Raw genomic sequence first — 27540 nt, 5'->3', positions numbered from 1 at the left:
ATTTTGGTTAATGCTTATTTGTCCTTTTTTGTGCAGAAATAGCAACAGACTGCAGTCCTGGTGTGCAGATATCCATTGTATCTGTAAGGACTATTTGATACTTCCAGAACTGTAGCATTATTTAAGCCAGGAGGAGCTACTGTGATCATGTTTCTGGACGGTTTTTTGGACAAAAATATGTAAAAATTTCATAGACCAAATAATCACTTTATTTTATGAGAAAACAATCTACAGATTAATATATAATTATAAATACTTGTTGTTGAAGCTCTAGTTCAAGGAAAAGGTCAAAGCAAATTTGTATCTGCATCAAGCCTCTCTACAATGAAAGGATTCCCGTTTTTATTTTTTTTTATTACTTGCATTGTTATGGACATGTTTGCTTGACAAAAATATTCATAATAAATCACAAGAAAAACAGCCCGCCTATCGATATTGGAAATAGCCATTGACTTCAACCCTATTTGAATGACTCAACGCAGTCCCACCTGTCTTGAATTGACATACAAGCATCTGCTATGATTATAAATAAAACCCTCTAAATGGAAAAGAGAATATTCAAAGTGTCTACTTTCCAACGATAAGGCTTTTTCTTAGCGCCAATCCTCACAGCAAAGGTCTTTACAGCAACATAAGGGGTTAGCCTAGATTTCTAGTCCAGTCTCATTTAAGGCTAATTCCTGTGTGGGTGCGGATGTTTGATCCCATTGCCCATCTGAAGTAATTAAAGGGTTATTAGTAAACAGATATTCACGCTCGCTCACTCTTGCCAACTGTTTCATGCCATCTGCTGCCGGCGCACGTGCTTTGACATTGGAAATATGCTGCTGAACCGACACGGGTGTTTCAACGCATAGGGAATGAACCGAGCTTTCATCAAGTCTAAACACAGTCAAACAGTGTCATCTTTGTGTGTGTGTGTGTGTGTGTGTGTGTGTGTGTGTGTGTGTGTGTGTGTGTGTGTGTGTGTGTGTGTGTGTGTGTGTGTGTGTGTGTGTGTGTGTGTGTGTGTGTGTGTGTGTGTGTGTGTGTGTGTGTGTGTGTGTGTGTGTGTGTGTGTGTGTGTGTGTGTGTGTGTGTGTGTGTGTGTGTGTGTGTGTGTGAATAAAATAGAAGCTCAAAGATTATTAGCCTTCTTGTGCTATTTTAAACCTACTTGTTAAATTCAATCTCTTTTTAACTGGCTCTACTTTTGATGGCAGCCGACCACTATTCTTATATTTCATCTCCACAGCCCCCTCTCCTTCCCTCTCTCTCTCCCTCTCTCTCTCCTCCGGCTCCTGCTCTGCCCTCCCGTCTGTTTTTATCCTTTTTTTATTTTCAGTAATATAGAAGGGATTAACCCTGCTGGCCCCTCGGTGGTTACTGTTTCATTTTATTCTTATTAAAATCTTAAGAACCTGCTTTATTATTCCTGTTTGATACTACCTCAATAATCCTCCGCCTGCCGGTGTGTGTGTGTGTGTGTGTGTGTGTGTGTGTGTGTGTGTGTGTGTGTGTGTGTGTGTGTGTGTGTGTGTGTGTGTGTGTGTGTGTGTGTGTGTGTGTGTGTGTGTGTGTGTGTGTGTGTGTGTGTGTGTGTGTGTGTGTGTGTGTGTGTGTGTGTGTGTGTGTGTGTGTGTGTGTGTGTGTGTGAGAGAGAGAGTGTGTGTGAGAGAGAAAGTGGGGGTGTGTTGGGGTGTGTGTGGCATGCAGCCACAGACCCATAGGTGTGCTGTGTGATGGATGTGTGTGCTTGTGTTTGGGCTGGCAGGAAGTCCAGGACACATTACAACAATTGTTACCACACGTTAGCAACATATAGGTGCATACAACTCAATTATTCTCTGAATATCTTCTTGCACATATAACACCTTATATATCAATAGAAGTGTCACACGTACATTTCAACTCATTGTCTCATGTGCTTTTTCTTTAATTCGTTACTTCTGACAAACACATCCCCCCCCCCCAGTCCGTGTCGAGATGGCTATTACTGCTGATGGGTCTCTAGTGTTTGCTGTGATCTTTCTTACAGTGAGCCGCATTGATTTTGTGAAACCTCTGATAAATCTCCGACAGGAACTAGACAGGAGTGTTGTCACAGCAAAGCTTCCCTGGATCACGCCGTGATTTCTCCCGCAGCTTCACTGACCCGGGGAGGTTTTATTTAGAGACGCAGCAGTGCACAGTGGCGCTGTAAGGTGTCGTCTGTGAGCATTTTAATTACATCTGCTGCTAAATATTTAAATTCACCCTCCGCTGAGCCTTAGCTGAAAGATGGGAGGGGGTATCGATCTGTCCAATTAGAACTATCACTGATTTCTTTCATTGAGTTGTACTTTTATGTGCAAGAATAAGGGGAAGACTTCATGCAGAAACTGTGTTTTCAGTTCACCATATGAGCAGGCAAACGACGGAGGAAAAAAAGCATGATTTAAGGTTTAACTTTATCCTACGAGAGGAATAGCTAATGTGACGTTAACCTATCATTTAGTATGCTTCTGGAGAGCATCTGTCCAAGTCGAGCTGTAAGCTCCTCAACCTGGAGACCAATCATCTCTTCATTAAAAGTGTGATACTGTTCAAGTCTCTCCACAGGCAGCCAGGAGCATAGAGGATTACATTATCGACTCACAGAAAGGTCAACATTATTTGATTCTCTCAAAGGTTACTATTTATACGTATTTATCGACTGCCGTTTTTTCTCATAACGTAGGCTATGGGCGCTGGAACGGCATATATTCATCTGGCTTTTCTTTGTGCTCTTGTTTGAGAGGCATCTGCAGAAATGTGTGCGTTCTGATTTCTCATTTAAGATGCATTAAATTCAGATGAGAGGAGGATTGTTGGGGACAAAGCTGATCACACTGTGGGAGATGACTCAGAAATTGAACCAAAGTGTTTCATTAAGAGCTGCTGCTGACAACACGGGTGTAATCCCCCCCATTCACCTTTTCTCTCCTTTCTAACCTTCCTTTTCCATCACTGTTTTTCTCTCGTCCTCACATTTTGCCTTTTATAGGCTACGTCTCACCTCTGGGGAAGAAATTACTTCTTCATATCTTGCTTTGCTTTCCATTTTTCCTCCTCTTTTCCCTCTCTTTCTCCGAGGCCTGTGAACGCACCTCCTCCTCGCAAACAGAGACATAACCAAATCCTCCCCCCCTCCTGCACCAGGGTCACACCGTCAAAATGACTCTTTTTATTACAGTTCATAAACAGCGACTTCCCCGGCGGCCTTGGGAAATTTCACATAAACTTTGATCAAACAGACGTTAGCCTCCCTGGTCCTCCGCCACCTCTCTCCACGCTTGAAAATAGCCCCGCTCAATCACAGGCAGAGAAAACACGCCGAAAACAGTGCAAATAGCAAGGCAGTCACTGATATATCAAGTCATTATTGACCAGAACACTGGGGGAATAGATCTCATATAAAAACTATAAGTTACTCTTTGCCTCCCTCTTCTCTACCCGCCCCTCTTTTAGCACAGGCGGAAATACGAGGCGATGCACTGGCAGTAAACTTTGTGGCTTAAAATTAATAGCTTGAAGGGGAGCTCGGGTGGAGTGATAAAAGCATCCAAAAATAAAAAGCAGCAGTTGATTTAACTGTGTGTGCGTTCAGACGCTGGAAGCTGCTGCAAAAATATTTCTTCCAGGCGGCTTCCTCTACGCACCGTCATCCCCTCCATCTCGTTTAGTGGAGCTGTCAGAGCAGCTTTTCTCCGCTCCGATGGCTCGCAGTACTCCCTCGTCGGTAATCGTGGTCGAAGTTCGCTGTAATGGAGATGAGCAGCAGGAAACCGCGCAGTTTGTTGTTGTGGTTTAGCCGGGATTGCAGGGGAGAGTTGCCTCGCCTTTTCACTATTGGGAGGGAAAAGGGCAAAGATCACTTCTTTTGCGCTTTTCTGAACATGGCATTGGTGTTCTCATTATGAAATACCTCAAATATCGCCTGATGATGTAATTAGTGAAACATCAAACATGTCTGCCTGTAATAGTTGGGAGATATGGGATTGTATCTCTTTTTTTTATCAGATAGTGGGCTAATTAAAGGGACCTTTTGTTATGTCATCACTATAAATAAATAAATAAAATAACAATTACTCCCAGAACTGGCACCCAATCTGGAAGCATCAACTAGAGTTTTGGGTGATGAAAAGCATTATTTTGAAAATAAATCACACGATGTACTGCCGGTTCCTTTGTTGATGAACTAATGGTGATTCACAGACTCTGCAAATCAGATCCTGCTTGATTCAATTCAAAAACAGAAATGTACCGAATTGATTCAGTATTATGTTTTACAAAAAATTGACATTTGCTTGACTTGCATGCTTGAATAATAACTTTCTATTTTAGCTCATTTTGCATCAAAGCATCAAAGGAACAGACTTTCCCCCTCTGCTGAACATCTAGCCTTTACTTACTGTGTGTGTGTGTGTGTGTGTGTGTGTGTGTGTGTGTGTGTGTGTGTGTGTGTGTGTGTGTGTGTGTGTGTGTGTGTGTGTGTGTGTGTGTGTGTGTGTGTGTGTGTGTGTGTGTGTGTGTGTGTGTGTGTGTGTGTGTGTGTGTGTGTGTGTGTGTGTGTGTGTGTGTTGTCTATAGGAACAGAACACGATGCAGCTATAGTTACTCCTGTATTGTTTCTCCCCACACTGCCTGGGTCTTCATATCGGCCCGTCTATCTTCCCGACCCCCCGCGGACTCCTCACCTTTCCCTCCGCTGCCTCTTATGACTCAACCTCCCCTTTCTTTAATACTCCGTAAGCTGTGCTATCTCTTCGAGCCATCGCCCCCCCCCCCCTCCTCCTCTCCTTTACCTGTCCCCCTGCCTCCCCCTCCCTGCTAATCCTCTCCTGGGCCTAATTGAAGGGGACAGCCTCTCCGCAGGGTCACACTCAGAAGAGGCGGTAAAATGGAGAGCTGGGCTACCGAGTGACACATCTTTCCATCCTGATCAGCTCGCCTCACATATACATACTCAGCCACTGTTATTGTCTGAGCCTCTCTTCCCTCTCTTCTCTCTCCCCCTCGAGGTCACAATGCAACCTGGAGCCAGAGGCAGTCTACAAATTGTCAAGAGAGAAGCCCAGAAGAAGAAATGTAGGCTAGTTCATTATGACTTAGGATGCGAGTGAGGCAGCAGTGTGTTGACATTGTCATAGTTATCACGGGAACATCTGTGTACGGGCCTGTCAGAGGTGTGTGTGTGTGTGTCTGTGTGTGTGTGGGGGTGTGTGCAAAGCGAAGGAGGACATGTTTGTGCGCCTGCATGCATATACATACATTTCTCCCTGTTTTCATGTGTCCATGTGGAGGCTGATGGTTCCAGGTTTGGATGGCGGTGTCTTGGCACCCACGGGTCTGCAGAGACCTGCCTCTGTGCAGGATCAAGGGGTGCAGAGGCTGCTGCCCCCCACCCCCCACCCCCTGACTGCATGCCAACTGCAATCCCAAATGGCTCCGCCACCTCCTTGGCAGGCGGCGCCCCTGCCCTTTTCCTCCAAGCTCTCCATCATATGGTCCCTCATTCTGAATGTATTTACCCTCCTCCTCTTCCCGCCTCAGGATATGAGACTTCTGCCATCAGATGACGGTGTTTGACCAGTGGGGAACATTAGACATCATTTTCTCTCAGCTTTTAAATCTGCTAAAACCGCGTGTTTATGGGTAATTACACTGGAAGTAGTTGCATAATATATAAAACAAGCAAGATGGAGTTTCAGATTGCACTGCAGGAGAACGTGTTTGATGCTGTGGATTTTTATAGGGAGCCTATTTGTCTTTGTACTCGTGTCAATGTTTACAAATATGTTAGAATTATTTTGTGCGGCTCACGGTGTTTGTCCTTTACTGTTAGTAAGAGGATGTTGATATTCTTAGCAAAAAAGTGTTATGAGAGCAGTCAGGAAAAGTTGATTCCCATAAACAGGCTAACTTGAGACATCTGTTGTGAGATGAATCACTATTTACTGTTTTGCAAATTTCCACCGCACATCACAACCTGTGTTTTATTTTTTTATTTGTTATTCCCTGGCAAGTGGGAGAATTTGTTGTGTTTTCTTGGGGTATTATTACGGCTGAGTTTGGGGACTGTCAAAGGGACGAGGCGCCGCACAGTTAAACTGGGACTCTCAGTACCCATCAGGCCCTTGTGAGTCTCTGTGAAGACGACACCACAGAAGGCGCCTTCCAGAGAAAGCGTCACATCCAGTTAGCAGACATCCGGCGCGCTAAAGAGGTTAAACTGCCGCGCCTGGCACAGCCAATTGTATTGATAACCGTTTGAAGCTGCTTCTCTCTCCTACCTGGCATCACACTTCACACGCTTTATTCAGCATGCCACTCCAGACAAACTTCAAACCTGGGAGACGTGTGTTTTCCTACACTCAGGTGTATACAGGTGTGGGTGTCTGTGGGCGTCTGTGTTTATGCCTGTGTGTGTGTGTGCAGAGCCAGGGGCCTTTCCTGTTGTTTGTTTGTGTTGCCTCCATTCTATAAACCAGGCCTGTGATCTCCCTGGCAACATGCCTCAAAATTCCTGTCGTTCCCGCGCCATGTAAATATATCGGTTTGTCTGATGATGAAATGAGCATTAGGATCCAGAGCAAGATAGGGGGAACCACGCCGCTTCTTTTGCGATTAAAGCCATCCTCTGAGCAGCGTGAGATCTCCGGCTCCGGCTTATCTTAGAATATAAAGTTTGCAGAAAAAGTGTCGCGGCGTATCTGTGTCTTTCCTCTTGACTTCTCGGTTTGTTCCCACGTTTGCTCTACCGCTCTCCACTGTCTCTCCCGCTCACACTCCAGCGGTCTTTCCTTATCGCCTTGTTAGCCCGAGGTCCTCGCCTCGGCCTGGAGTTATGGCTCTGTCGGGCAGCTGCTCGGCCAGCCCTGGGGGTCCTCAGAGGCAAATGGCATGTCAAGGAGTGGTCACTGAGGTAGATTGTCTTCCCTCACCGCCACCAGCCTCACTTGTCCAATTAGGGGCTTTTTGGCCCCCCTTTAAGTCCCCAACTCATCCACTCTTGACTGATGCTCCGACATCTCTGGCCCCGAGATGAACACACCTGACACCCTGCAGCCGCGCAGGTACACAGAAATATGGTGTGTGGCCCAACAAGCTCCAACAAACACACTGTGTTCTAGTCTGTGCATGTGGGGCACGTTAATGATGGAGATGGCTGACATGTGTGTGTTTGCATAATATTCAGATGTATTCAGATGTTGTACTTAAAGTAAGGATGAGTAGCAGTGCCACAGTGAAACAATACTCTAATACAAGTCAAAGTTTAAGAATAGAATTATACACAAAGTAGCAAAAGTAAAAAATGTCTTTATGCAAGATGCCCCATTTCTGAATGATTTATTATAATGTCAGATTATGATAACGCTTGCATTTAATGTTGCACCTCATAAATGTAGAGTTTATTTGTATTACTGAATAGGTAGTGTAATCTATAATAATGCATCATAATGAGTTGGCTAACATATTATATTAAGTCAGGATATCTATTTGAGTAGAAGATGAAATGTGTAATATGGAAATGTACTTGAAAAAGCATGTTGTATCTAATCTTAAACATTGATTATTGATTGAGTATCAATTCATCCAGTTTATTATCACTAGTAATAATTAGTTATAATAATGTTTTATTTTGTTATTTTATAAGAGACCACCTTAAAGGTGGGGTAGGTTATTTTGGAGAAACCAGCTCGAGTGCGCTAGAATTTGAAAATACACAGTCGGAAGAAATCTGCCACTTTCTTACAGAGCCCCTCCTTCAACACACACGAACGCGCACATGACCAATGAGGGCACAAGATAAGTGTGTGCACAGATGGAAGGCTGACAGGCAGGTAGGCCATCCAGTCATTTTAGCCGGGCCGGCTCGGCTCAGTACTACGGCTTCCACAGATGATATTTTTTAATGGAGAATTTAAGATATTCATTGCTATCGGGATGTTAAGAGCATTCCATGGAATATAACAAAAAGTTTATCTCGAGCCGGTTTCTCAAACTTACCTACCCCACCTGTAATCTCATGTGAGCATGTTTAACTCTTGTCTGATATTTTTATAGATTAAACTATAAATAAGATCATGAATAAAAACAGTAAAGGTTAATGGCCCAGGTTTTATACATAATAGCTCACTGTGGTGCCTCTGAGTCTTCACGTTGCTCAGTATTGATATTCTAATTATTACCAAAATAAGTTTCTGTGACAATGATATGCCATTGACCAGACTTTATTAGCTGCTTGTCCAATCATAGGGCTCAGTGATGGATGCTCAAACGATCTGTGGATATAAACTGATATAAAAAGAGACATTGTGTTAATTTGTTTGCACTCAGAGGTAATCTAGTGATGTGTTGGTACAGCTCTGCACTACACACAGCTGCTGATAGAGGTATTTTAGAATAATGACAATAATTCTGTGAACGCTCGTATGTGTAAATCAAAATGAGGCTGTGTTGTTATTCCTGATTGAATCGATTGCAGTCGTATCCCTATGAGCTACAACAACATCTATCATGTCCTCCCTGCCAGAGAACACCATGTAGCTCCCTTGGCATTGTTGCAACGCTACCTTCATTCATCCAGCCTGAGAGTCGAATGCTTAATACGAGAAAAATGTAAAAAGAAAATCAACAGTTTATGGTTTTTTGGAGCGTGAATTTTTGCAGGTTGTAAAAACTGTTGCCAAGTCACCGTATGGATAATTCAATGGTTGAATGTGTCAGATGATAACTTTGTATTGTATCCCATTGTGGAGATGTAATCAAAAATACTCATTATTTTACTGAACGTTTTATTTTCTATTGATTCCAGAAGTGTGCTAAATCAACAAAGTAAATTACCTTATCATGTCAAAGTGATCTGATACAACATTTGGGCTGCTTTAATTTTCCCTATTATTTGTATTTAAACACTAAAGAATACATTAATTGACTATAACAATAGTTGAGAAATTAATTTCTTGTTGCAGCCATAAAGTGTGTTTCACGCAGGTGAAGGCTTTTGTCTCATGTGCCATAACATGATGTATACAGTATACTGTTTATATATGTCAACACAAATGACATGAAATCATATCAGCCAGCCCCATCTCAAGCAAATATCAAAAAATGTGATGTGAATCTTTTATGGCTTTATAACAATCTCTAGTCAAATCGCTCACACATTAAAAACAGCAACATCCCTGCTGAGAAAATCAGGAACCTGTTAGCCATTGATACAGTTTTATTTACTTTCACAAAGACCACCTGGCCCCCTTAACTCACCCCCCTCCCTGTCCTCACCCCAACACAGAGAGAGAGAGGGAGGGAGGGGAGAGGTCTAATTCAAAAATGCGTGGTCCTTCTCTGCTCTCTGCCCTCCACCAGGAGACCGAGTGTGAGAGAGCTGCCAGACATCACACAGAAGCACCGTTAAAAATACATGTATACCACTCCTCATCATTTATTGATGCACCTCTCCTCCCTTTATGTTTATGAGGTGAGAGGCCTCCCTGTGGCCCCGGTCAGTGACCCCCAGGGTCCACCGGGGTGTCCAAGAAACTGCCTTTTCCCTTTAATTTAGCCTGCTTTCAAATGAGACCGCATCATGGACACTCTTCCACATTTATAAGCTGCATGCAGGGAACACTTATAAATAGTAAATCGCTGCTGTGTTGTGTGTAGTTTCAAGGAAAGATCTGCTTCTTTCAGGGTTTGGAGAATTACATTTCTTATGAGATGTTGACCTTGGATGTATAATGGGATATAATGTATTTTTAAACAGTCTTCCCACTTGTTATTTCCATCTATTAAGGGCCGTGTAAACTTTCAGTATATAGAAATATGGAAATTTTAAAAAACGTCAATTAGGACGCAGTCGTGAAATGCCTCCTGTCGTCTATCAAATGCTATCATCGTCACTATAAATCACAAAATAGCAGTCAAGTCAACTCATATCTGTTCATCAAACAGTCTGAGATTTCACACCGAAGGGTTATTTTTCACTCTCTTGTTTTGCTATTGCTGAATTTATCACATAGCATCTACTGAAGATGAATAACTTTGCATTCGCATTATGACAAAAATGACGGTTCGTGGTGGGATTTAATTTTTAATAATTTAATGTCCGGTTTTGGCATATCCTTGAATGTCTTTGTCTTGAAGACGTTTACGGATCAGTGTGAGATTTGCTCATTGCTCCAGGTTGTCGTCTGCTCCCAGAGGCATTTCCAGGGCTAGTGGGCCGGTGGGGGTCAAAGCCTCAGGGTGTGTGTGTTTTTTTCTTTGCCATGTTGTCTGGCCTCTGAGGGCGCTGAGAGCGCAGTGTGATGGGCGGCGAAGCCTGCCGTAACACAACAAGATATTGATTGAATAATCTCTGTGTCATCTGATAGTAATGTGGCTTACACAGACCCCCTGCTGCAAGACACACAGCTTTCAGCACTCCCTGGGAAAATGGAGAAGGGACAACAGTGTGTCGGTTTTGTGTGTATTTGTGTGTCAATGTAGATGTCAGAGTAGTTTTTGCATTGTTGAGTTGCTTTTTAACTTTTTAATTACCTCAGTGCAGCCCTTTAAATTAATATGCAATATATAACATTGGGATTAGACCCATTACATCTGCCTAATATTATGGCATAGTGCTCTTCCTTTTACCATCTGGACATACGGATACATATAGCAATCCTCTAATTTATATGTGTATACTTTTTTCTTGTTTTGATTTTTTCTTGAAAGGATTATTATTTGAGAATTTTGATGGACGGGGGTTTTACAAACAAAGTAGTTTTTCCCCTTGTGTTGCTACTATTTTCAACGTTGCCTCCCCTCTCGCTGCGGACTGCCAGTCATGACACATTCTAGTTTGTTGCTTCACCGGGGACGGCAGGCCTCTGATTCCTTGGTGACTGTTACAATAATCCATCCTGGTTTAAGGAAAGGCAATAGAATTTCCCTATTTTCTGGGTATCAACTGAAATGTGCCTTTGCACCAAATAGGCCTGAAAATTGAATAACTGACAAAAACCAACCCTGGCCGTGATAGACCACAATTACATTTGTATCCAATAGTAACACTTATACATTAAATTAAGCAGTTTTTGTCAACTAACCACCTAAATACAATATGTAACTCTTTAAAAAACAACAACATAGAAGCTAACTATGTTATGATTTAGTGACATCCTAATATAATGTGTTCAATTTGTTTCCATTCTGCCATTATTGGATGAATACCATTTTAGTTTGAGTACTCATAGTGTTGTTGGCTTAGCTGGGCTATGCCATATGAAAACATACAATAATTCCAGCCTGTGTGTTGTATTTTGACACATTTCACTTATAAGTTCATTGTAAAACTTTCCACCAAGCTGTGAATCCTATCATTTGAAAAACGTGAATATATTGTTGTTTTTAATGGGGCACGAGTGGGTTGTAGATGCTGTCAGAAATGCTAATGTCACTCAATCATTTGGGATATTAAATGTCCTCTGCAGTCCAACAAGAAAAGGAAAGATTTGAGGTGAAGGCTACAGTATGTGTGTGGGTGGTTGTGCAATAGCAGCAGCCCCACCTCTTTCTTCCCCGCATCTATCCCCCTTTCTCCCTCTCTCCTCTCCTGTCTCCCTCACTAACCCTCCTTCTGATCCGAGAGGAAAGCTTTCATTATTTGCTGAGATTGGGATGTCAATCCCTGTGCCCCTGACCCAAGTTTGTAGTTCTCCCCCGTCATATTGGAGGAATGATTAGTGGGGTTATCTCCCCTCCACTCCACGAAGCTTTCATTCCTCCTCACGGCCCCCGTACCTCCAGGCAAGGATCTCTAAAAGTCTCTCCCCCTTTACATGGCTGATACTTCATCATCATCTCTGTGCATTGCTGAGTCACATTCATTTAAACGCCACACTCTTGTTTCTTATTTTCAGCTATTGAGCCATAGAAATGTTGGTGAGGTGCATAAGCATGGGTGAATATTTTATTTGTATTTTATATTTATTTGGAAAATACTTTCAGGTTCACACACCATTTGCCCTACTTTTCCCTTCTACTTTAAATACAGCAAACATAAGTGCATCCAACTGTATCTTATATTTACTTTTTTAACGTATAGACTGAAGGATCCTATTTGAAACAGACTGCCATATTTCAAAAAGTCAAAGTCAAACACTTTTGTTTGGAGCATTACACAGGAGGGTATGTGTGTAAAGATTTGCTCTGTTTTTGAAACACTTCTCTGTGATGCCTTCAAAGGTTATTTCAATATGTCCTAAATACATGTAGGATATAGAGGCCTGTATATGCATCTGGGAATAAATTGATGTAATTCCTTCTTTGACTAACAGCTGATATAATAGCCCATATAAAGGCACATTCCGCTTATGGGCATGAAACTGTAAAATTAGTTCCTTTCGTTTATGGCTATAAGAACTGCAAAATAGGCCATGCGTTTCTTGAACATTTTAATTGATCTATTTTTCATTTCCCCCCGCGGATTTTTTAAGCAAAACGCTGCCAGTGCATTGAAACAATAAGCTGCAGATTTGCCTCATTGTTCCACTGGAAGAAATGAAAGCGAATCTAAAAGCTTTCACACCACGAGCACAATGCAAATTACGCTTAGATTCACCCTTAATTTCATCAAAAGGGGTTGTTTTTTGTTTTGTTTTTTCCTTTTGAATTATTATCATTATTAGGAGTCCATGGGATTAAGCAGAGTCACTGATCCTCTGGGCCTAAGCCTTTTTCTTTTTTTGTGTCTGTCGGGAGCTCAACGAGACTCCATCCGCACTTCATTAACCCTGAGCCGTGGACAATCCACGGTAAGAGCCGGGGGATTTGCCACCAGCCTTTCACATGCAAAAAAAGAGTCACCCAACAAGACACACGGGGGCTTTTCCTTATATAACAAGCTGCGCACTTTGCAAGAATAACCCCCTTTTCATGAAGAGGGGTCGTCGTTATCTGAATCGGTCACGGATCCTCATGATGGGAATATAATGATCATTTGGCAAGTTGGGAGGTGTTTGATATATATTTTTTTGTGTTCCCTCTTCAGTTTCCCAGTACTCGGAACTGTGCTGGGCCCACTGTATTTTTAATGCAATTTTCCGCATCATAAACGCGCCAGTTATCAGGCCGTCAGTCTGATATTTCACGGCGTGGTCAGCCACTAAGTGGAGGCCCCATAACAGGTGCCATGCGTGGATGACAGCAGGGGGAGCCGGCTATCAAAGCCATTATCGACTTTCAATTAAAACCTATTAAAGTCTTTTGTCTAATCGTTAACATCCTACACGCCAAGTCTTGTCCGTCAGCCTGAACTCCTTTAACCCCCAATGCGCCGCGGCCCCGGATAGTCCTCGCAGACTACGAGGGGGAGAGTTGGGTGAAATGTGTATGGTGGAGGGAGGAAAGAGGGGGGTGGAGTTGGAGCCGCTGACCAGCTGTCCCCACGCTGATCCCCGGTCTGCAGTCAGCTCCAGCCCGGTCACCAGCTGTTGGAGCCGTTTGGCACCGGAGCGCACATCCAGCACCCTCAAGGAAAAGAAGGATGGAAACAATCAATTTCCAAATGGGATCATTTAGGGCACTTAAACAATTGCGCACATAACATTAATATTTCATCTCCTGCATTGTTTATGGAAAACGAATAGGAGTTGCTGCTGTTAATTTAGGAAAGTGGGAATGGTGAAGAAGAGTATGGGAGGAGGGAGGGGGCGACAGGGGCTCCATTTTGGACAGAACACCCTTCTGCTTTGTTGGCCCTGCTCTAAAGACATTAGCTGGAATTGATCTTTGATTGCACGTTTGAACGTGTGTGTGTGTGTGTGAGAGAGAAGGAGAAGGATAGGGGATAGTGTGTGCGAGCCTAATGTTTGCTTTAGGTTTCCAATCAAACTTTTCCCCTTTTTTCTATTTTGCAATTAAACCCATGTTCATGCATTTATACCTTTTCATTAAAGGACCAATATAAAATATATAATTTTATGTAATTAACGGAAACATTTTTCCAGCTTGAACTTGTGGAATCTTTTTTGCAAATCTCTGCTCTTCTCTTGAAAAGGTTAAGAAAACGGATGTAAAAGTACCTACTACACTACTGGTGACACTCTTATTAACTTATTTTTTTCTCCCCCAAACCCTCATCTCAACATTAAACAAATTAAAGGAACGACACTAAACCAAACAGAGGAGGAAAAGTCGTTTGACAGACATGTTCAAAATTCACTCAAACACGATTTCCCCTAATATAACCCCCCCCCCCCCCCCCGAGCCCTTAAAATTGTGTTTATTTTCGAGCTGCTTCCAGAAAAGTTGAGATGTTTAATTAAAGCTCCACCAGCCATCTCCTTAACCTTTACTCATTGACACTGACATGTGTTCGTATCAATTCATAATGAATCATATTTTTAACGGCAGCCAATCAAGCCCAAAAAAAACATTTTTCTATTTCTGGTTAAAATGTAAAACTCGAGGGGATTTGTTGCTACTTCCGAAATAGAGGTGTTTATGTGGTACCAGCCCAAAGTTTGAAAATATCAAATTCCTCTTTTTTTTTCAAACGGTATTTGTATATCCATAGATTTCTTATATGAAGGTTATCCTGAATCGCCTTCCTTTGATGCTAGGCCTATGTAATGTAATGCAACAAGACACTTCACAAAGTATCACGTTTATCACGGGCATATTGGTTGCATCAAACTATCAGGTGTTGCTGCTGTTTTGTCCTCCTTTTGTCTCGTAAATCCACGTGTTGATTCAATCCGTCAGACAAGCCCCGTGGCATTTTTTCTTTCACATATTCAAGCAGTCACGTCATTAAATGAAAGACTTTTATTTCCACATTTATAAAAGTAATTCTCTTTTACATCAAATCCCCCCCTTTTTTTCTGTCCAACTGTTGCTGTGAATTTCACAAAAATGAATTTCACCAAATGGGGAGAGAGAGTTTGAGGGGAAAGCTAGAGGAACGAAACAAATAAAAATAATTTAAAAAAACGATCCAGGAAATATACGAGAACCACTCCACAAGTTTGATATCTGCAATATACATTTTCACCAAAGGAGAGTATAACAATTAAGGGTTATCACGCCTTCATATGAAGTATAACATAAGTAATGCACAACGTCTGTTCAAATACATCTAAATCAACAGGCAGGTGCACCTGGACCCGAGTCCGACCGCTGTTTGTCAATAGAAAATGAAGCATTTCTGACGTGATTGCGTCCCCGTTTCCCCCCTGCAGGGATAAAACTGCTTTTTTATAAATTACTTGACATTTGTACTTCGCTAAATCTTCAACTAAGAACGAGAAAAATACTTAATATAGATGTATTTCTTTCCGTAGCTCTCGTGTTATGTGGGTCCAGTTATTCTTTCTCAGACAAATAGGTTTTTCCCACTTTTTTTTTTATAGTTTCTGTTGGCTAATCTAGCCTATTAACTGGACTGTTCTGAAATAGAAGCACTGATTGATCCCAAACAAAAAAGGAAGGTTTCTTTTAAAATCAGTATCTTTCGAATAAAATGCAAAATATTCTTATTTACAGGTTTATGACTGCTGATCATCTTCACTTGTAAACAAAGGAAATCAATGACATATTTAGAAAGAAAAAATAGGAAGTATTTATTAATTGTTCCTTTGGATCCCTCTACATTATATTCATATTACATGTAAGGATGCTTCTTCACACTTTAACTCTCCGTAATAATAATTATAATAACAACAATAATAATAATAATGCCAATGGGGGGTCTAATTGGCATTGAACTGTAGGTCAAAGTGTCACCAACAATCCTATCTTTTGGGGAAAAATACTGAAACGTGGTTCAAATAAATACATAACTTAGAGGCTTTGATTCTTGAAAAAATAAATAAATAATAAATAAAGCTCATTGTCCAAAAAATAAATGAATAAAATCCTTCAGTACAGACAGTTAGTCACAAAGCTCCGTCCACAGACTTCTGACCTTTCGCACCATATAAAGGCCTCGAACAGTTTTCCTCCTGTTCGTCGCGTTTTTTATTTTATCTGTCTTTGTTTTATTTCTTCTCGAGTCCAAAGCTGCCATTGTTGGCGTACAATAAAAAATCAGCAGTGTCCGGCTCATCGCGGCAGAGGTGGCCGAGAAAGCACACCGGACATAGGGGGGAGAGGGGGTGGCTCGCCGCCCCCCTGTAGGCCGTGCAGCAGGATCCGGGGGACTAGGGGTCTCTGCAGGCCCGGCGGGGGTCCCGAGGGGCCTCTGTACAGGTAGAGGGCTGCTGCGGGGTCCAGGCTAGACACCAGGCTCTGCGGGTAGAAGTACGGGGATGGGAACATCCTCTGCAGGGCGGAGTAGTTTCCTGCTTCCGCGAGAAGCTCTAGTCCCACCGCCGTCTGCCTCTTCCACTTTGTCCTGGAAGAGAGAAAATACAGCCTTCAGCATATGTGATCGATAAATAGGCTACTTTTAGTATTACTGACACACACCAACCTAAGGTCCAATTAAAAGTCAGGAATACATCTGTTTTTTTTCTTCTTTTTAAATCGCCAAAATCTCCAACCTGCCACTTGTATTCACACCCATGTCTGTAAGATGCACTCCACGCAGGTGAATAATTCATAATCAAGATAATTGAGTAGATATAGTGGTTTGTTTAAATTATTGATATGCACACATGCAACAATGCATTATTCATTCTGCGAAGTGTTGTTTTTATATTTATTTATGTCATTTAGCTGCCGCGGAGTCAAAGCTGTAGACAAATAAATGCTCAAGTTAACTCAAGCGAAAACTGCAGAAACAGTTTCGACATTGGCGAGACGGTTTCTCTTACTCGTGCATGGAGGTTTAGTATTTACAAAACGTTGACGCCTTGGGTTTCAAACCATTTGCAGGGTCATTGTATGTGACTAAAAATCGAATATAAAACCTAAAAGGTAAAAAGGTACTCTTCTTGAATGCTGACAAACAGCAGAGAAAACTCGGATATGAACACAGGTATTTGATCAATCGAAGGAAACAAGTGACTACCGGTGCGATATTACACCGTTTCATTTTCTTCTAATGGGAAGCTACAAATAAAATTAAAAATAACTGTGCCAAAAAAATAAAAATAATGCACAAGGGCGTCTCCAGACAATTAGTGACACATAAAATCAGATACATTATTCATCTGTAAATCAATAATTGCTCCTGGTATATTCACCAGATGTAGGCCTATGTTGTTTTAGAAAGAGTTAGAGCTAGAACGAATTAAATGGTTAATAATTGGATGGGTTCATTAATAGAACATTTCATCAGAAACTAATATAATCACTAATAAATGGTTAAGAGTTAAAATGCTAAACGAGTGCGTTTTGCTATGATAAATGACAATCAAGCAAAAATGTTGGGGGTCTGGAATATTGCAGATTACTCGGTTAATCGGAGAAAAAAAACTCAGATGAATCAATAATTAAAATTGTTGCAGTGGCTCATGTGCAATTAAGTGAAGTGAACCTATGCTTTCACCTTAGGGTGAAAGGAAAACATGGCGCCCCCGAGTCCATCAGTCATGAGCCAGCCGTGAGAAAACAGATTAACCCCCCCTCTCCTCCCTCTTAAGCAGCGGCAGCAGTGTCTTTACCTTCGGTTCTGGTACCAGGTCTTGACCTGTGTGTCGGTGAGGTTGAGCGAGGCCGCGAGCTCCATGCGGTCCTGCACGCTCAGGTATTTCTGCCTCTCGAAGCTGCGCTCCAGCTGCCCGAGCTGGTGGTCCGTGAAGGCCGTCCGGGCCTTCCGGGGCTTCTTCATCCGGGCCTGAGAGCTGTCTCTGCTGCTGGAGATCTCCCTGTCCCCCTCCTCCTTCACTGGAGGACAGAAACCGTGCCAAGAAAAAGAGACAAAAAGAGGAGAAGAAGGTGAAAACAGAGCCAAGGCCTCATACTGCGCAATGTAACAATACATCCATCTTAATGTGACCGTGATACCGAGATGCACGAGGCGTGAAGAAATCTGTGCAAACAGAAACATGTCAGTGTCAACGAGAAATAGATACAAAAAAATGTCCGTTTCTGACCCTGTACATGTCTATTAGTGTTAAGCTGTTAATTTATCAGGGATTTGATTCAGGAGAAAATAAAATAAACTACTTTGATCGAGACAAAACTTGATGAACTGATTGATTTTTTAATTGATTTTAAAATGAAACATATAAACAGCTCATTCATTTTATTATTCATTTGGTTGCTTGATTAGCTATATTTAATTATACTAGCCTATACTAATACTACTAATAAACAATACTCTTCCCTTTTTTTCAAAAGACGTGATAAAGCCTTTGGAATTATAAAAAGCTTGATTTGTTTTTAAATAAAAATGGTATTAGGTTTTACGTGAGTGAATGAAAAAGATGGGAAACCATATAAATGAAATGTTACTTTGGAAAAAGTCAATGTGTTTGAACCCCAACCCCAAATTAGTTCAATGCTAATCTTAAAAATAGGGAAATAATTATCAAACAATAATTGTAAAATTATATATATATTTTACTTGAGATTTGAACCGGCATGCTGCTCGTTGAGAGGAACTGGAAGTTTTGACTGTGAAATCACGGCTCAGGAAACAGTGCCTATAGGCGATATGGAGCTATTTGATTTGTTCTTAAATTGTTATGAAAAGCTCTTCCAATATTCACACTTCCAATGTGATATTTTCCCCGTCTGCACAGCCTCAGTCTTTGTTCTTTCTTTGCGTGGTGTCATGTCAGGGCGAGCATTGATATACGGTCCTTATAGTCAATTCTCTGAAAGAAAAGAGAAGGGGGGAGGGGGGCGATGGAAGCGAGCGAGGCGAGAGATCTTGGTAGTTGAATAGTTGAATCGTCTCAAGAAGCACAATAATCCGCCTAATTGAGCCACAAGGGAAGGACGAAGTCTTTCAACCGCGACCGGAGGAACTTCACAGGACCGGGGAAATGAAATCAGGAGCAGGGCGGCCTCGCGCGGGAACAAATCTGATTAGCGCCGGGGACAAATTGCATCAAATCCCTGAAATATTATGGGAGGAAATCAAAGCCACCGTACAGGCGCACTGTGGGCCCCGCGGCTCCCTCAATCAATCAGCGCGTCCATCAGCATCTCCATCCACTGTGACACGTGAACGCGAAGAGACACACGCACGCGCACTGGATTTATTGAGCGAATTATCGGTTTACAGAAAAAGTGAATTAGGAAGAAAACCACTCTGCGCCTTAAAAGCAAAACAAATGAAACTATAATATAGTTTTTGATATATTGATTTAATAATCCCCCTCATAGCTTACAGGCTTCTTTACAGGCTCTGCTTCATTAAACTGTCAATTGAGGTGACATGTGTGTTATGGCTGACATGATTGGAAACAGAGAGGCCCTTGATGGCATTTATCTGGAGGCGACCCTGTCATCTCTCCTCTACTTCCTCCCTGACATCAACAGATGCTTTCTGGATATTCTGCTAATGCCATGCTTGAAACCCATGCATGCAGACAAGCAGCCGCCGATTTTAAATGTAACAGAACTTAATGATAATGAACTCCTGTCACCGAGCAGAGACAAATCTCATGTTTCCTCCACCGTGATGCAGCAGAAGAAAATCGGGTCGATGGCTCCTCATTGATGGCTTCCTGTGTCCTAATCCTTTTTGTTTATTTTCATATGTGCCAGTTTTTCACTTTTCTTCTTAAAATAATTGAAGGCAAAATTAAAATAATGATTTGTATACTCTGAAGCTTGATATTATTATCATGAGATAAATAATCTGTAAATATGCCTTAAATATATGTTAAATTATTTATTTAGGATTTCAAATTGTGTCTCATCTTTTTGCTCAGCTTAATGATTATATTATATTTTGAGTATCAGTTTGGCTTTCATTCAAATTAAATAAAAAAAATTCCAACTTCCCAACTCTTTTTTTTTTAAGATGCACCCCTAATTTAGTATCACAATTCTTTATGACTTTTTTTATTTTGATGCACATAAACACTATTTATTGAGGCTGATTGGGAAATTAAAAATCTATATTTTAGGAAGGAAAAAAACAGTAAGACCATTCAGGCTGCAGCTGATCAAAACATGAAGGTACGAATATCATTTTAAATCACATTTTTAAGAGGATATATTTTCTACAGGACTCCTGTGTGAAAGCATAAACCAGTTTCACCCACACTCTGATATCCAAAGCAGAGCATCTCTTTACACACGTTTCTGTCCTTACCTTTATATTCACTGTCGGACGAAGAGTTGCTGTGGATTTTCTCCATAAAGTCTTCTGCTATCTTTGCGGCCAGCCTGCCCACCTCCTGAGTCGGCAGTCCATTGCTGGAATATGGTGCGCACGCGGCCAGAGGCTTACAGTCCGCGAGAATATCTCTGATGAGGAATGAGGAGGTCACGCTCCTCTGCTGCGAGCCGGCCGATATCTGCGCGTGCTGCAGGTGCGGAGGAAGGCCGATGCCGTGACCCTGCCTCTGGACCACCTCATCCCCGCACTCCCTCCTCGGCGACGGAGGCGACGAGCAGCCGCTCTCCACGTCTGATCTCGGGCTGAACTCCAGAGGAGAGCGGCACTCCCCCACCAGGCCGTCCCCCTTGGACACCGGACTTCCAGGCCTGTGTGACAGCAGCGAGTCGATGCCAAAACTGGACCCGTTGGCGGACGTCTCCATTGTCTCGATCGAGGCCTCCTCAAACTACCATTTGGTATTCAGGACAAGTTTTATCTTTGGGAGGCAGGGTGTGTTGTTTAACTTGATCCAGTAGAAGAGAAAAAAACCCTCTCCCCGTACCCAGAACAATGTTTTTGCTACAAATGAAAACTAGTCATCCAATTTCCCCACTGATTCTTTAAAGAGCAAATATCTCCAGGCTAAGTGCGTTACAACAATCGTCCATGCATCCGAATTTCTTTTTGTTAAGTAGAAAGATGAGTCCTCTTGAAATCGATGCAGCCGGTATTGAGAGTCACAGTCGATTCGTCTTGCTTCCTTCAGGACCACCTCCGTCTGTTCTGAGTTCACAAGCCTCGTCAGTTATGGCTGAAAGTATCTCACCCGCAGGGCACGAAAAGATGCCGAAAATAGGACTGGTTCTGGATTTCTTTGGAGCAGCAGTGCACCGGGAAGAAAAGCGCTTCAGCACCATGGACAGGTACTGGCGAGTCGGACCTGAGAGAGGACCGTAGGGAAAATGTTCAGCTCTTCGTGAACACACACGCAAACTGTTCGCATTCCTTTTAAGAACAACAAAACCTTTTAAAAAAAGACGAAGTAGAGAGCGGAGTCCGAGCGAGAGCTGCAGCAGGAGAGGAGGGAGTAGCGAGACGACGCGATGCTCGCTGCAGAATCTCAAAAAGGAGAGGTAAACTGGGTTAAGTAGTCACAACTGGCAAGTAAAAGGACGAGAAGTGACGGGGTGGGAGGGAATCCCAAAAAATTGAACTTGAGGAAAAGTCAGGAGCTAGGTTTTAAGAGCGCCTCGTCCACGTGAGTCCCCTGTGACAAGCCTTCATTGGCTGAGGGGAGCTGCAAGTGGACCTCCCTCCACGCCCACTCTCCCTCCCTCCCTCCTTCGCTCCCATCCTCCCTGGCTCATCCTCACTTTGATAAAAGAGACACTGAATTCATCAGGAGACTCAGATCCAACTGTTTACAGGCAATTTTCACACTGTTTGCTTTCATTACATCATTGATGAGGCTTATAATGGGGTTATTATGTGCAGAGGCTCGATGTTTTTCCTCTCGACTCGCTTTTCTTTCACCGAATTTGTTTCACATCACACACCTTCATTTTTTTATTTTACTTTTTGTTCAGCATTTTGCGTTGTATTGTCATCACTAATTTAAGTTTTTTTAATGTATTTTGTCGTTTTGTAAGATAAAACATTGTTATGCTGCAGATTTTATTTTTGTAAAATTAATTGACAGAAATGACTCGAGCATATTATTTATTCTAATAAATATTATAATTGTTATCTTTGATATTATTTTTAAAATGATAAAACTACAATTATCATTACCCCTCCTCGTGATTATATTGTTTAAATAAGTTTAACCTGTGAGGGGCCTCTATTTATTTATTTTTGTATCATAGTAAAACCATTTTCTCATTTATCTCTGGATTTTTCTTACTTTTGACTTATTTGAAAATCCGCTGACAGTTTGCACAACCATGCCATGTGAAAACATTCTAAAGTTGCCCTTTTTAAATACACAATAAGTGGATATAGAAAAAGCTGTATTTTTTTAATACGAAAAATGCCTCGTCGTTGTTCATTTAGAGCCTAATAATGATAGCATAATGATCTAATAGTCTGGTAATTATTTACAATGGTCTGAGCAGCGTGACGCACAACTTGAAGACGCGTGAAGCGCCATTGTTCACACTTTTCACCTTTTTAACATGCGTAAAAAAATCCCATTGTCTGCACTTTTAGCTCCACTATGCACAACAGTTTGCCCCGCGCGACGGCCCCGACAGCCCCTAATAATCTAACTAACCCCCCTCTCATCATCATCAACACCCCCGCGCCCCCCCTCCGCCTCCACCCCATGTGACCACCAGATTGGAGGCGCGCGTCAGTCTCAGACACCGGCAGGTTAGTGAATCCGCTCCCGTCTCCCATGGGGTCCCATCACGGCTGCAAGCTGTCACATATGAGGCGGGGACAACACAGATATAAGGCAGCACACACCCACCCTGACTTAGCTGTTTCTTTCTCCTCTGCTGGGGCATGAAAAGCAGCAGTGGTTGGTTGGATGCTTTCTCTCTCTGTCTTCTTCTCTTTATCCTCACTGTGCAGCATGTCCACAGTGTAAATAAATCATAAGGTGATTAAATCGACTTCTTCCTCTTTGTCATCACCTCCTACAGAACTTATAGAGAAGATTACATTATTTTGATTTGTTTTCTTAAAAGACCCCTAAAACATTAGATTTTAATTTGAACTCTTTTATAACAAAAACAGCTTTTGAGTTTCTTTATTTTACCCATTTTTCTATCAAAGTAAAAATACAGTTGGGAAATTGAGATGACATGCGTTTAATCTTTGTTTACTTTCAATATAGGAGTGGGTAAAAATAAAATGTAAGTAACAAATAAACTTAACATTTTTGCCATAACGTGCATCATTATTTTACATTAGAAAGACAAAGACTGTAACCAATGATTGTAATTATAAATTATTTAATTCTATATGTATTCAGTATTTACTTCAAAGTACAAAAAGTGAACCATTTTTTTTATTTATAACTTATTGTGTCCGATCATCAGTCAAGAACCAGCATATACAAAAAAATCTATTTGCAACGATTTATAGCAATAAAAGCAGCAGAAAATACTGAAATGGGGAAAAAAACATTGATGGTGGTGTGAAACAATTATCTTTTAAATGTTTACTGTAGCTCGGTTGTTAAAAATTGGACTTAACAAATAATTGCATTAGCACCAATATGGACTAATATATTGCTTATGGGCATACACCTGCCCTTATATAAGCAATATATTAGTCCATATTGGTGCTAATACAAACATTATTTTTGTGCTTCTAAATATAATTATACAGTCTGGTAGAGTAAATACATCCTGTGTGTGTGTTTGGCTCACGGTGCTGCTGGTTTTGGTGAAGTGTCCCTCTGGTCAAGGAAAGGTCGATATTGTACTTTTTGTTCTCTTTTAGGAAGTGGTTAGAATTTGAGGGCCAGTGCAACTGTTACCCCGATTATAACACACACACACACACACACACACACACACACACACACACACACACACACACCCACACACACACACACACACACACACACACACACACACACACACACACACTTTCTCCCCCCCCCCACACACACACACACACACACTTTCTCCCCCACACACACACACACTGATGTTATTGATTGTGTTAAAGAGAGAGAACAGAAACGGAGGTGGTGGTCAGTGAGCGGTGAATTGTTTGCCGTGTCTTCACCTCTTTCCATCTGTTTTTATCACATTACAAAATCATACTTTTTATTGAAGCGCATTAAACAGCCCCCCACATTCCACTCATTTTCTTTTGACCAAAACAAAGTTGGCACCTTTGGGCCTTTTCAGTGAAGTGCAGACTATTGTTTCAGCTGGGCTGACCCTTCATGTAATTCCATGTGTTGAGACCATATGATATTCATAATTTATTTTGATCAGAACATTACTTTTTTATTATAATATCAACAATTTAAAGCCTAAAACTACATTACCTGGCACCAGGTGTATTTTCATCATAATAGACCTGACTGGCCTGTCAGTCTTAATAATCCATGTGCTGCTTTATTTAGTTTGTCTTCTTTTCTCTGCATTATTGGAATTCTGTTCATAAGACTTACTACTAATAATGCCTGCTGGGCTTACTGGGCTTTTGCAGGGGGAGAAAAAAGAGAAAACATTGTACTACATTTTATTTCTCTGCTCAATTGAGCTGGTGTGTTAAATAGATATCTAGATATGTGTTGTAAAAACGTGTGTCCCCTTTGAATACACTTTGGCATCTCCATCGCTTTGGAACACGGAGTAAAGCGTGTCTTTGGAGGGGGATATATGTAAAAAGATGACTCCTCTCAACAAACAAACAGCATTAAAAAAAGGCTGAGGGGAGAAAAAAAAGAAAAGAAAAAGGCGCTTGCTCTGGAGCTGGAGCTGCACCCTGGACCAGTCAGGGATGCAAATGATGCACCTTAACGCCATCAGGTACCGGAGTTGACAGAAAATAATGAGAACCCGCTGAATCTTTTATAAGGTTAACACTCACATTTCCCAGTCAGCTGTCACACAAGAAAGAATTTAGCACATGCATGCGGGCGAAATAAACCTTCATCGTCTCATTAATGCTGACAGGGCCCTGGACCGGCAGCTCCCAGCGCCAGCGCCGCCACCACCTTCGTTTTGTGTCGGTAATTTGCAGCGGAGACAGACCCCCTTCTCCCTGAGAGAAGGAGGAAAGGAGGAGGGAGAAGAAGAAAAGGGAGGAGGAGGGAAATATTAAGGAGGAGAGCAAGAGTTAGAGGGAAAGAGGAGCATCGTGGAGCGAGTGCAGAGGAAAAAAGGCAGGGAAGGTGGGCCTGGGGGGGGGGGTGGAAAGATGGCTAGCGCGCCAGGAGTCTGATTCTCTCCTAATTGGAAGCATTGGGCATTGTCAACGGAGGATTTTCAGCTGCTCGCTGACAGGTAGAGCCGTCAGAGTGATAGCCCACTTGTCAGCGCAAAAGACCAATAAAAACAAACCACTTTTGATTTAATTGGAGGCCTAACCATGGTGTGTGTGTATGAGGTAGAAAGTGTGTGTGTTGCCTGCAGGGCCAGGGGGAGGTTGGGGGAATGAGTGGGGGCATTTGTGTCTGTGTGTGTGAAGGGAATCATCCCTCCAGCCATCAATGTGCTCTCACTGCCGCCATCACTCCTCGTCTCCGCTCTCATGTGGCAGCTCTTCGGGGGCCACTGGTCACCGCCCCCCGCGGTGAGGGGGTTTCAAGGGGGACGGGTTTTTGATTTTGTCCCAGGAGGGCTTCCTGAGCGGCAACATCAGAGCAGAGAACACTTTCTCCACTCTTCTTCATCTTTCCCCCTTTCAAAAACAGGATGAGCAATTGTTTGACATTTCCTTCTCCTCCTCTGTCGACTGAGACCAGAGGAAACAATGAATCCTAAACTTTTTCTGTCCATGAGAGCAAATGTCACAATGAGAGCGGGCTGTATTCTATATATCGAGCCGGCTGCTTTGTTGCCTGGTGCTTGTTAAAGATCTGCTGAATGTGGGCGAATATGGAAATAATTGATGCTAAAGTGCAAATGGAGTATACGGCAAAAGACAAAAAGCAGGTTTGTGTTCAGTCTGAATTCAGCTTTCGTATTCTTTCCTGAATTTGTAGGCTCTGTTTTTTGGTTTGACCTGGTCAGGGAAGCAGTTATTTATAAGGGTCTTACCATGAGAACAGAAATATGTTTCTAAAACTCAAGGCAGAATTAGTTTGAACTCGACAGGCCTGGATCGAGCGCTGGCCTCAACACTATTCAACACACTTAGTATGAACTGGAACACCATCATTCTGGTTTCCATGTTTTTCAATAGTGATCTTATTCTTTGGTCTCTGCAAGGCCTCATTGGTCAACGATCAGCTTAACAAGTGTGAATATGTCCCTTTTCACGGTTTCCCTGGTGGACACTGAAGCAGCATCTTGGAATTGCAATTTCATGGTCAAACAAAAGTCCCTTTCACTCGTGAAGTCCGTCCCTGAAGTGTTTAGGAACATTTCCTGCATTGGGTCGTGTGAACAGAAACAGGGATCTTTCTCTTTTGGGAAATCTCTCATTTCTCATTCCTTAAGACCTCGTAACATTTCAGTGACATGCTGGTACACCTGCTTCGAATGAAAATAATACAATTCCTGGGACAATATTGTAAAGTCTGACGAAAAGAGCTTTCACATTGAACAAGCCAACAAATCAATCGATGTTACTGAAGACATATTTGAATCAGTGACTTGCTAATGGATCGTCATTCATGCCAATGCTTTCTCTGGGAATTTCACTAGTCCAACAAACGTATTGTAAGCATTGCTAAAAGACTGTAATTGGACAGAAATAGCTATTTTTCCAGTATGTTACTAAAAATACTAAGAGATGTTGATCATCCTTTCCAGTCAAATCCTACCTTGGTGCCCATTCTTCTCCTTCTTGAGTGAGGTTGAGTAGAGTGGTTGTTTTGTATTACCTCCATCTGTTGTACTGCCCCATCTTTTCTGGAATCATGATGGCTTGTGTTACAGAATTTACCAGGAACTATCTTGTAGGAGGCTGATGGTGTTCCATTATCCGTTTATTGTAATTAAAATGACTTTTATTTATTTTCATATGTGTCTACACCTCCTAACCTTCCCCACAATTCACAAAGACTGCAATTAATTAATAGTTATAACGATTAGTATGCCTCAGTTGGCCCTTCTGACTAATGTGTATTTCATCATTTCAGGTCCTCTGGATATGCTCCACGCTCCTGTCCAGCGCTGGCGCTCGTGCCCCTTGCAGCCAGTGTTTTATTATTCTTGACAGAGTTCAGCGAACACATCTGGTCCGAGGATGAGAGGGGATGGAGGGACCGTGCCAAGAGGCAGAGAGGAGGGTGAGTAGCCAGTGGAGAGGGGTGTGGGTAATGGGGTAGGACGTGGACCGAAGACCATCCATCATATCCGTCCCTCATGAGGAATGCCAACTCCTTCAAACTAAGGCCTACTTTTTCTGACCCTTGACCTTATTGGGCGGCAACCAAGAAGATAATTAGGAATTAAATGGAAGGGATTTGGCTTTAATTGATTTGCTTAGGTAGTGTCGGGTATTTTGGCCAACATGTGTGAATGATGACTCTTCTGTCAAGAGCTAAAGGCAAAAGTAGCAGGAGGTATTTATGCAACCACACATCTTTGTAAAATGGAGGCTGTTGTTTCCAGTATTCTTTCAATAGTCATTCTTTGCGCTGGCGATGCAGGTTCAATCACCAAATAGATTCACTTCAACGCCAAACA

At 42.1% G+C, this 27540-nt stretch overlaps 1 protein-coding gene and 1 long non-coding RNA gene across 3 annotated transcripts in view; one reads left to right on the top strand and one right to left on the bottom strand.

The window, feature by feature from the left end:
• Positions 1-27136, top strand: part of LOC307024332 — a 38431-nt gene extending 11295 nt beyond the window's left edge. For both annotated transcript variants that reach the window (XR_013803885.1, XR_013803886.1), the window contains one exon: positions 26991-27136. This is a non-coding gene — a long non-coding RNA (uncharacterized lncRNA). The remainder of the gene's footprint in view (positions 1-26990) is intronic.
• barhl1b (BarH-like homeobox 1b) lies at positions 14803-21544 on the bottom strand. The gene is made up of 3 exons (XM_079658389.1): positions 20207-21544; positions 17598-17820; positions 14803-16384 (listed from the first exon to the last, which is right to left on the bottom strand). Exons 1-3 carry the CDS (start codon positions 20655-20657, stop codon positions 16093-16095), a joined length of 966 nt encoding a protein of 321 aa, XP_079514515.1. The 5' UTR covers positions 20658-21544; the 3' UTR covers positions 14803-16092.
• Positions 27137-27540: the final 404 nt, after the last annotated feature.

Source organism: Notothenia rossii (genome assembly GCF_949606895.1).
Source record: "Notothenia rossii genome assembly, chromosome: 11".
In the NCBI taxonomy this organism is placed as follows: Eukaryota; Metazoa; Chordata; class Actinopteri; order Perciformes; family Nototheniidae; genus Notothenia; species Notothenia rossii.
The sequence above is the reverse complement of the archived record's forward strand: the minus strand, read 5'-3'. Positions and strand labels throughout refer to the sequence as shown.